General features: G+C 36.8%; 1 protein-coding gene across 2 annotated transcripts; it reads right to left on the minus strand.

Annotated features, from left to right (window-relative positions):
• Window positions 1-324: 324 nt before the first annotated feature.
• Window positions 325-5,175, minus strand: LOC131036606 (cytokinin hydroxylase). 2 transcript variants are annotated; one of them, XM_057968524.2, is made up of 5 exons: window positions 4,041-5,175; window positions 3,312-3,532; window positions 2,926-3,167; window positions 1,714-2,083; window positions 325-1,238 (listed from the first exon to the last, which is right to left on the minus strand). In XM_057968524.2, the coding sequence occupies exons 1-5, from the start codon at window positions 4,444-4,446 to the stop codon at window positions 813-815; spliced, it is 1,665 nt and encodes a 554-aa protein (XP_057824507.2). In that variant the 5' UTR covers window positions 4,447-5,175; the 3' UTR covers window positions 325-812. The 2 variants fall into 2 exon arrangements, with proteins under 2 accessions (XP_057824507.2, XP_057824508.1); XM_057968525.2 differs by lacking the exon at window positions 4,041-5,175 and adding an exon at window positions 3,872-3,995.
• Window positions 5,176-11,585: the final 6,410 nt, after the last annotated feature.

Consider the following 11,585-nt stretch of genomic DNA (forward strand, 5'->3'; position numbering starts at 1 on the left):
TTTATATAAAAATAATATTTTTTAATAAATATTTAATTAAAAAGATAAGTAGTTCACATAGTTTTCTCAAAAGCTTAACATTACGAAATGTAAAAACAATATGAAGATGGCTTTATTACATTGATTTGTCAACAATTATATATATACTTTTGTTTGGATTAGAAAACTGTTTTGGATTTGAATAAGACCCCAACCAATAATCCATGTAAAGCATGAAATATGATTATATTATTTCATAACTCAAATAATTCAGCTTTGACCCGTTCTATTGTCAAAAAGGAGGCCAAAATTTATGGTGAAAGTGCAGCAGACAGTTGAAACCAGAAAAACAGGAAGAAAATGCTCATCGAATACCTACCTACCTGGTAGGTAATGTATTATCCTTGGTGTGTTTGCACCAGTAACAAAAGTTTACATGACCGATTCTCGATTTTACAAAAGCTGTCGATTGTACTAACAGAAGAAGATATACTATCGGTCTGATACAATTCCCTCTTCTTTTTATGTAAGGTGATGGTGAATGATCCTATTTTTCAACAGTGGGAAGGAGAGGATAACCCACTCTCCACCTTTGCTTCTTCCTCTCTTCATCTTTACTTCTCTAAGATATAAAACTCTTAGAAGCTTTAACTCAGATTGACAATATTTCATTTCTTTCCTACCAAAATCAGCTGTCATGATGAATAAAAAGAAGCCATGAACGAGATTTGATCATGGACAGATTGGGTACAATTGTGTTTGGGTGGAGATCCCCTTCAGTGAGTGTGAGCTCTACATCTATCTATCTATATATATAAATTCTAGATCATAAATTACAAATGTTCTAGGATGATCTGGACTCCGTGCTTAGGCTGGAGAGTGAGCACACATACAGGTGCATGCCGGTAATTGGGGGAAAGCGTGAATCGAAATCGGGAGAGAATCATGGCCAGCACAACCTTGGCCTCCATGATTGCAAAACTCTGTCCAACGCAAGTTCGGGGTCCGGTGGAAAAGGGCAAGAAGCCCATCTGGTGTTTACATGCCTTATGCACGCCCTCTGCGAAGCGCTGCGGATTGAATTCATTTGCGTCTTCTCCCCACAATTCTTTGCTGTGGTGGATGGCCAACACGGGGATCCATACAGACATCCCTTTGGGCAGCTCCAATTCTCCCAGTTTCACGTCCTCAAATGCCTGCCTTGGTAGAATCGATGCCGGGGTGTATAGTCTCAATGACTCGTTCAGTATCATTCCCAACTGCATCGCAATCCAATCCAATTCAATTCAATCTATAAGTCAAGACTCTATTAATGAGAGTTAATCTGGCATGTATCTAAGATTGAGACAATTTTAATTCATTCATCATCATTTGATAAGAAGTTCTCTAATTTCTTATGGAATAATCTAATCATTTGATAAGAAATTTTTGTAATTTCTTATGGAATACTCTAAGATCTCTATATAATGAGACAACTATGATCATTTGATAAGAGGCTTGAAAACACAATAAGTTTAAAAATGATAGTTTGGAAACACAATAAACTTAAAAAGGAGAGTTTGGAAACACAATCTTTTGCAATTTTTATGAAATTATCTAAGATCTCTATATAATAAAACAATTATGAATGGTTTCATTATGAATTAGATAATTAGTGTGTAATTCTTGATTATTTGATATACATTTGTGTTTCAATTTTGGATTTTTTTTCAATTGGGTCTAGATTGAACTTACGATTTTGAGCTTGGGAAGATCTGCGAAAGAGGGTGGGGAGTCTTGACAGATTTCTAGGATCTCAGCGCGGGCTTTTTCTTGCCAATGAGGGCTGGAGGCGAGGAGCATGATTGTCCACGTCATTAGAAGGGAAGTGGTCTCTTGACCAGTGAAGAAAAATGTCTTACACTCGTCCATTAGCTGCTGGTTAGTCAAGCTCACACCTTCGCCATCGTTGCTTGAAAGAATCAGTCCAAGAAGATCGTTGCCGTAGGACGTGCAGCGTCCGACGTGGACAGAATCTCGTCGAGCTCTGATAATCTCCATGAGAGCGCTCTCTACTTGCTGCTTTCGCTTCTTGATCTCACGGTTGAAACTCGTGGGGAGGAAGCTGCCAACACAAGGAACAAAACACACCTTAGTTTTAAATTCGAAGGCCATCGATGGCGTGTAATTCTTATTTTTATTTTGTGTAGATTGGGATGGGCAAAGGTCATCGATCGGTCTGTCCAGTGACAGCTTGGTAATGGCGGGGGGAGGGGTAATGGGATATTCCCGGCAAGATAATATTTTGATTTGACATACAGTTGGTCATTTGTATTTGTAGCAAAATTCCTTGCGTTTGTTTTTTCATGACTGTTATTTATAGAAATAATGGCACGGGCCCAAAATTTGGAGCCCATCTGCACCGTCCATAGATAGGTAGTTAGGAAATGCAGCTTTGAAGTTCACTATGGCGTTGATTTGTTTCCTGGGGGGCCGTCAGACATCATTTATAAGTTTACAGCTTTGTTCTGACACATTTTTTTAATCCCAAATTCAAATGACTTGGATGTTTTATGAGGGGCTTAAATGGTTCTGAGGACGGCTCAAAATATTATATTCACTAGGCTGTTTTCAAGGTTGACAACTGCATGCCTTATTATATAGCCTATATCTATGTATCAGGGAGCACAGTAAAGGCAGGGCAGAGGGGCAACAACAACAATAATAATACCTTGGGCGGAATGGGATAATGACATGAAAACGGCAGAAGGCATTACTTCAACGAGTACTGGTACGATAGAAAATAATATATTGAGCCTGGACAACTTTGCTTTGATTGATTAAAGTGTGTGGTCACCTCCATATCGACAAAAACGTAAAAAAATTGTTACGTCGTTTTTATGAAAGCAATGGCGGATGGTTAAAATTTCAATTGGTGGGAAGAAAAGAAGGGATGGTGGAAAATACCTGTTACCCGGCAGCCATAAATATCTTCCTGACTTTGACGAAAGCTTCTGTAATGAATTGAGTTGTTGAAAAATCTTCTTTCCTTTCTCATAACTGCTACCGAACTCAGTGCGCGCAATTATATCAGCGGCCAATTTGCAAAGATGCTCGCCTATTTCAATCTCCTCGGACCCGCTTCTCACAATTCTTTCAAACTCATCTAGCATTCTTGATGTGCATTCCACCATGTAATTCACATGTCCCTGCAAAAGTCAATAACACCAATCATGGAGACATGAGAAAGAGAAGGAGATGGAGATGGAGATAGAGAAAGATCGTACTACTTTGAAAAGTAGAAAAACGTGCTTCCGGTCCTATGGTGACCTGCGAAAGAGTGGTCCTCTTACCTTAAGTTTCTCGATGCGAAAAGCGGGCGCTACGACCCGCCGCTGATGAGCCCATTCTTCTCCGTTGGCCATCAGCACCCCTTTACCAATGAAATCCTTGTTTCCCTTCTGTTGCAGTTCCGATTTTCCATAACTATGACTGTACAACATTTCTTTTATAAGTTCTGGTTGGTACACCGCTAACCTTGGCTCTACCCCCCACCACATTACGAATTGCTTTCCTGCAAATCATAAGAAAAGACCTTTGTCATTTCAATATATACAAAAAGAACCCATGTAAAGATCAACTCAATTTGCTCAGAAAACTGAACAAATACATAATTCTGAACAAATACATAATTAACTTTGTTAAGATTTCTGCAATTCATCCTGTTTTTTGAGTTAAATTGTGTGTTTCAGATCACACCGGATGATCTATATTAGAATATATGACAGCTAAGAAAGTCCTTAGATTGTGAAGGAGTTAACTCTAAAGAATATAAGAGAGCTATCTAAGAGAGTCATATTAGATTGTGAGGGAGTTAACTCTAAAGAAATCGGATGTGAACTCCAAGACGCACCTTTTGTTTTCACATATGTAAACCCTATTGATCCAAAGCTTAATATCTCTAAAACCCAGAAGAATCTAGCATTTCTCTTAGTGTTGAAAATCGCTTCGAGATCCAAAAACACAAGACGTAGGAATTTGACTTTGGTTTAAAGAGAGAAAAAAGTTGATAGCTGTCTCACCGTAAGTTTGAGAGTTGTAGATATAGTGTGGCAAAATCCGGTGAGCAATGTCGTGCGTGAAGCAGCCCATATCGTTTACAGTTTCTTGGTCGCGAAGTTTAGTCATCTCCATGAGATTGCCAACCATAAAAGCGGGGGGCGGTCCACTCACTCCTTGCCTCTCCATGAGTCTCCTTATGCGCCTAGGCCACCACACATAGGCTATGAAAAAGTGGGTCGCAGCCCAGACAGTCATCAAGGCCATTACTAAAATTAAGGATGCAAGAAGTATATGGACAGGATCCATTGCAAAGCGCAAAGCGCAACGAGCTTGAAGTGAAAGACTCGTAAAGAGGCTTGATGTGTTTTGAGAGGTTGAGAAGTTTAGTGGATTATAAAGGGTAGAGAGTTGTGGGACTGGGTGCATCAGCAAGTATGTAGCTTCTGGTGAGAGTGTCGTCCATGTATGGCCATGTCCGACTTCACTGTGCCCCACACAGTGCAGACTTAATTCTAAAAACTATATTTCAAAGGGCCATCGTCAGCCACGTATAGAACAATTCCCCTCCCTTGGCACAAATATATTTATATCGGGCATCACTTCTGACTTCATCAATACAGTTATCTCCACAAATTCAAAGGCCCGGTCCTCTACAAGTTTTGTTGTGTTTGGTGAAAAAAGGGTGAGAGGAGACCGAATTACAAGAGTATTTTGCGTTTGTTGATCATGAATTCTTCCAAGGGCCATGCCCCCAATTTAAGGGGCGACTCCTGTCCCCCTGTGGGACCTTTTCCTATCGATTCCCAACGCACGGTAAAACTAAATACAAAAAACTAGAGACAGTCAATATACGCATCACAGCTTTCCTCCATTTATACAGTCAACAAATCTTTTATATCACAATCTAGGTACTCAATCAATCTACCCCAATCCAGGGAATTCGACGTTTTCTCCATCTGGGTGTTGGATTGAAGTCACAAAAGTAGATCATCTTGTGGCTTATTTGGGTTTTATTCATGCGTGGGGGAATCAAATTCCGCATTTCCAATCGTTAATTTCGGCAGTGGGTAATTGACGAAGAGAGAACATTTGTCTTAATGAGGTTGTGGACAAGCAGTATTTTTCAATTGACGGGCTTCCCAATGCCCTAACGAACTTCGATCCGGCTCTCCCTCTCATATACGAGCAATCGAGACCGGAGAACAATAATTATAAAATTAGGGTTCTTTTTCCTTGTCCTACCCAACGCCTCAATCAGAAGCGCTGAAAGCGGCGCGTAGTCTGGTGTACTACAACTAGTAACGAAATGGCAAATATACCATGGATGGAAGAAGGAAGTCTGTTATGTTATGTTATGTTTTTGTTTGGTCACCCACATCAACATGAGTTGAATATATGTCAGTGACCATCCCAGAATATTAATGAGCGGTGTCCCAAGAAACAGTAGACTTGCATTTTCTTTTTATCTACCCTGCACATGCATCCACACATCACCACCTTCTCTACAATCAATTTTGCGCTGCAAAATGCCCATAAATATATAATAATATGTTGGCCAAAACAAGTTGTTTACTGTCCCGATATATACAATATGCTGGCGGATACAACTGCCCTGGTTCTCGGGTTTATGCCTAGATTGGAAATCGTGAATTTTGTCCATTTTTCTAATCTTTTCATACTTTCTAGTGCCATCCATCGCATCTCGCATGTTCCAGATGCACAAACCAAATTGCCAATGGCTTTTATGTTTGTCTTCCCTATTCATTCTCCATTGCCATGTGCATTCATTTATTCATTCATTCATTCATTCAAACAGCCCTCAAACTCCTGCCTTGGTTTTGCCGAGTTGAGATCTCTTTGCTGCTTCTTTCTAGAGTGGGAACACGTTGTTTTCTGGGGTGATGCATCCACTCTGCATGAATGTCTGGGGTGATGCATCCACTCTGCATGAATGTTAAGATTCAAAGAATTTCGTTTATTTTTGGAAGGGAATAAAAACACCCTTTCAAATAGGTATAGGGCGCAGTACTACATTTAGTATGAGAAAACTAAGTGGCCTTAGTTTATGACGTTGACATAGAGATAGTAATTGATATAAAAATATGAACTGATAAAAGAGGATCAAGGACCTTGTTTTGTATGTGGTTTGAAGTATTTTTTAATTTGAAATTTTAAATTGGGGTCAGTGATTGGATCTGTGACTCATAACTGTATATTCTAACTTTTAAATGATAATAAGAAATATATGGACAAAGATATTTTGGATAAAGTAATTAGAAATGTAAAAACAAGATACAATTGCAAAAGATAGACTTATGTAAATTTCATGTGTTAGTTATGTTTTTAAATATTTAATATAGAAATGTAAGTTGCTCTTCAAATCAATATTATGTACTTGTAGATCTGCCATTCATACATAATTTGATAAAGAACAAGGGTTGATTTAGAGATTTTTGGATGAAAATGTGAATGGTGAAGATTTGATCTCAAATGGATGGTAAGGATTGAATAAAAAGGGTGGAGAATCTCTTTTGACTATAGTCAAGAAAAGTGATGAGGGATTCTTTGTGGGCTCTAATATGGGTGAGGATAAGATCAATTGATTAATTTTAGTTAATTAGTTGTGCATATATTAAAATATAAGAGGATATGGAGGATTTTTTATAGAATATTAAGAGATAAGTATTTTTTTTTATAATATTGTGGAGAATAAGTAAAAATGAATTGTTTATGTATTTTGAGATAAATGGATAAGTATTACTTTGATTAATTAAGAACATGAATTATTTAATCAACTAATGGTTATAAATGAAATGGGAAATTATCATGAAATGAGAAAAATGTCACAATATTAATTTGTAATGTTAGACATAATGTTAGAAGAAGATGAGAAATAAGTACCCGTATTTTGGCCCTATTTGAAATGGCACTACGAAGTAACAATATTTCAAATAAAGTAGATATAGGAACTCAATAAGAAAATATAATGTGCCCCAAACATGAATGTTTTAATTTTAAGATCAATTCATGATTTAGTGATGCGCCCTCAAGAGAATAGTTGGGTTTGAAGAACACGAGTGTTCTCTCATAATAGATGAAAGAGAGATTGAATGGTTATGGATGAATGGAAGAGATAGGTTTTGAAGATGGAATAAATGGTAGAAGACATGAAATAGATAAATGAATGAAAGACATAATTACCTTCTCATCTCATGGATTGGTTGAAAGTAGAGGCATCTTTCTCCACTTGATTTTCTCTTTGATGTTTCTTAAACCAACAACATGGTGTTGAGATTAGGATAGATTAGATAGAAAATGGACAACATGTAGTTAAGATGATAAAAGATGATCAAAATGAGAGCAAATGCCTCACTTTATAGATTCTTAATGGGGAGAATGAATGGATAAGATTCAATGTCAAATGGATGGCAATGATTGATTAAGAGAGATAGCATGGATTTAGGGCTTAGCCTTGTGATATAAATATCACAAGGAGAATGGAGGTGTAATAGCTAGGCGTGCTCATACATGTGTGAGCACACAGAGGGAAACTCATGAAAGAAGCATGTCTATGACATGTGAGTAGACAAGGAAAATTTAACCATTGTGAAGGGTGGTCAAACCCCTCAAGGTCTCAATAACCTTCTCTCCTCTCTGAGAAAACCTTTGAGGTTCTTTGAACTCTAATTTTGTAAACTATTGATTGTTGTTGTGTATGTTGATGATATCATATTTGGAGGAGATGATAATGTATGTAGGAAGTTTACAAAAGAGATGCATAAGGAAATTGAGATGTCTATGATAGGTGAGCTATCATTTTTCCTTGGTCTACAAGTTACTTAATTAAAAAAAGGCATTTTTATTTCTCATACAAGTGTATCAAGGAGATGTTGAAGAAGTTTGGGATGGAGAATTCTAAATTGGTTGCCATCCCTATGGATGCTGGTTGTAAGTTAAGAAAGGATGATGGATATCTAGATGTCGATCAAAAAAACTATAGATCTATGATTGGAGGATTGTTGTATTTGATAAATTCAAGACCGGATATCATGCAGGCTATTTGTATGGTGGCTAGATATTAGGTTAGTCCTAAGCAATCTCATAATCAAGTAGTTGAAAAGGATATTCACATATTTGAAAGGGACTCAGGGTTATGGGTCATGGTATAAGAAGGATGATGATTTTACACTAAAAGCATATACAGATGTTGATTGGGCCTGATGTGCAGATGGCAGAAGAAGTAGAAGTGGTGGTGAATTTTTCTTAGGAGACAAATGGGTCTCTTGGTTGATTAAGAAATATGATTTAGTATCATTATCTACTGCAGAGGTAGAAAACATTATATAAGCATCTTGTTGCACTCAGGTCATGTGGATGGAGAAAACTCTTAGTGATTTTAAGGTGAAGTATAATGAGACAATTCCTATTATGTGTGATAATGCAAGTACTATTAAAATTTCAAAGAATCCAATAATGCATTCAAGGACTAAACATATTGCAATCTGGTATCATTTCTTCAGAGAGAAGGTTGTAGAGAAGGAAGTCAGATTGGAGCATGCACCTAGTAAAGAATAGATTGTAGATATCTTTACTAAGGCATTGGCAAATGATACTTTTGAGTATCTCCAGCAAAATTTGAGGCTCATTGCCCCTCCTTTTTAAAACTAGATGCATTCAAGTGGTGCATCTGTCTAGGGGGAGTTCTAAAGTTCATATTTTTCTCCTAGATTGATCTAGCGGCTGCTCTCAGGGGAAGCAGTGAATGCTGAAATTATTAGAGTCTTATCAGTAAGAGGGAGAGAGAGTTTAGAAGAGTGGGCCCTTTTTCCTTGATGCAAGATATACAAATCTAGGGATAGATTAATTTTGAGTTTAGTGCTCTTTGTTGTTGGTGGTGTTGCCATCAATGACAAAAGAGGAGAAAGTTGGAAACTTGAGTTATTATGTTGTGTTGTCATTGATGTCAATCTATCTTGTGTTATTGATGTCATTATGTGTTGTAGGTGGTCTGAAAGTGAGTATTCTGGTATTGTTGTCTGGTCTAATGAAGATGTTGAGATGTTTCTAGAATGCTAGTATAGTGGAAGTTTTAATATGTAGGAAATAGTATTTATCCAAGAAAGAGTTTTTAATTTCTCAATGGAAGGATGCTTTGTATTCCTTAGTATGTGAATATTATGTGTTGCAACTTTGGATATGAGTTTTATGTTTCAGGTGTGTATTCCACTATCAGCTTTGTAGGTCCTCTATTACTCAGATGGTAGAGTTAGTTGTTGTTGTTTCTAATAGTGAAGTTGTCTGTCAGAATTGGTCCAAAGAATGCTTGGTGGCTTTCTAATATGTGTATTCATGAGTTGTGATTTGGAGGACATGTTCATTTGGTTTGTGGAGTATTTCAGTTTAGTTTTTGGGTTTTAAGCTGACTGACAAGTGAAGTTATGTTGTTATGTGTTTGACATGCTTAGTTGTGTTGTGTTCAGACTAGTTTGGTTGGCTTAGCTTACTTTGATCATATTATTTGGTCTAGGTTTTCTTTATAAAATGAGTTTGGTTAGTGCTTTAGGTCTCACCATGGTGTGTGGAGATTTTGTATTGTGTAATTTGCATTGAAGGATATTTTTTGGGTCGAATGGTTAACATGCTTTAGCATTTATCTACACATTTCATTTGATAGTGACTTTGGAGGATATGTTATCATTTTTGATTCATTGGAATCGACTTATATGGATGTGTTGTGATGTATTTGGGTCCCCTCTATCTCTTGGAGTGAACTGAAATAGATACTTTAGGTTTGGGTGGCTGAATTTATGTAATATTATTTATTCTATTTGTGGCCAACCTAATCAAGGGTTTTAATGAATAATTTATAAATAAAGGAGTGCATATGTGTGAATGATGGTATGGGATGTGTGTGAATTGACAAGAAATAAGCGTGAATGATTTGCAGGTAGATTTGATGTTGGAGATGTGTGAAAGTTAGCTATGAAGAGATTTGATGATGATATCTTTAGTGTGACAGTGTTTTGAGATAGTGTTTTGATGATATTGGTCACTTGACACAATGGTTCAAGGATAATTTTATGATTAGGAGATCTTGTTCCTTTCAATTCGGCTATTCATTTCTTTGTTGGATGAAATTGAGTCTCTTGGTAGTTTTTTGTATCTTGCCTTGAGATAGCGTGTCTCAGTATTGCAAGTTATTTGTATCTTTCCCTAAGGTTGTCCACCTTAGTTCTACAAGTCCTCTCAGGAGAAATATGTTCTAGAGGATGTTAGGATAACTGGTGAACATATCCTCGGTATGTTCATCACAATCCAACCACTCTACTGGAACCCGGTAGATAGCCAAAAAATCTAGTGTTGACATCAATGCAACATATAATCAATTCCTCTAAATTGCCAACAATCTCCCCCTTTGGCATTAATGGCAACACTAGATGTGAAAAACATCCAAGTCCCAAGAAATTCCAAACAAATATCCCCCAATGGAAGACATCCAACAAATGATATAACAATGAAGTTCTGAACCAATTAACCAAACCATAGACCAAACTCCCCTTGTGACTAATATCTCTATTAAGCTTTGTTTTTCACATGTATATCTCTCTCCTTTGCATCAATGCCATAAATATGACATAAACATCAAAGAAAAACCATAGATCCTTTGAACCACACATCTGACTACTCCCCTTGAGTAGTAGCACCAAGTCATCAATCCAGAATGAATGATAGTTCTGATAATGCATACCAGACTGATGCCAATCAACATCACTTAAGTCTTTATCAGAGGGGTAGAGACCCCCAATCTGTCTCTAAAGTACTCAAATGATTCCTTGGGAAAAGGTTTAGTTAAGATATCTGTAATCTATTCTTTAGTGTTCACATAAACCAATCCAACTTCATTTTCTTCCACCTTTTCCTTCAAAAAGTTATACTTGATTGATGTGTGCTTTGTCTTAGAATGAAATACCGAATTCTTTGATATGTCAATAGTAGCAGAGTTGTCAAAGTGAATAACTACTGGTTCATTACAATCTACCCTTATATCTTTCAACATTTGCTTCATCCATAGAGCTTGTGTACAACTAGTAGCAGTAGCAACATACTCAGCTTCAGCAGTAGATAAAGAAGTACATGATTGGTTCTTGCTGATCCATGAAACAAGTTTCTTTCCAAGAAAGAAAGCTCCATCGAATGTGCTTTTCCAGTCATCTATATCTCTAGCCCAATCTACATTTGTATATACACATAATGTGAAGTCATCTTTCTTTGTCAATTTCTCACTTGTAACCATAGGAGTACCAACTAGTTTAGAAATTTTCATATCAAATTTCTTCAACAACTCTCTAGCATACTTAGTTTGACAAATGAAAATACCTTTATCAGTTTAAGTAATCTGCAAACTTAAGAAAAATCTCATTTCTCCAATCATAGACATCTCAAATTCATTCTTCATATTATCAAAGAATTCCATAAATAACTTTTCTTCACCTCCAAAAATGATATCATCAACAAAGACCTCAACAATCAATATGTCATCATTAGTGATCTTATAATATAAGTTA

This window comes from Cryptomeria japonica, chromosome 1 (genome assembly GCF_030272615.1).
Source record: "Cryptomeria japonica chromosome 1, Sugi_1.0, whole genome shotgun sequence".
Taxonomy (NCBI): Eukaryota; Viridiplantae; Streptophyta; class Pinopsida; order Cupressales; family Cupressaceae; genus Cryptomeria; species Cryptomeria japonica.

Excerpts from the sequence above, each read along its gene's own strand:
- LOC131036606 (XM_057968524.2), bottom strand. The coding sequence starts at position 4,446 with ATGCACCCAGTCCCACAACTCTCTACCCTTTATAATCCACTAAACTTC. Across the intron at positions 3,533-4,040 it reads CTACAACTCTCAAACTTACG|GAAAGCAATTCGTAATGTGG; the intron begins GTGAGACAGCTA and ends TATGATTTGCAG. Across the intron at positions 2,084-2,925 it reads TTATGGCTGCCGGGTAACAG|CTTCCTCCCCACGAGTTTCA; the intron begins GTATTTTCCACC and ends TTGTGTTGGCAG.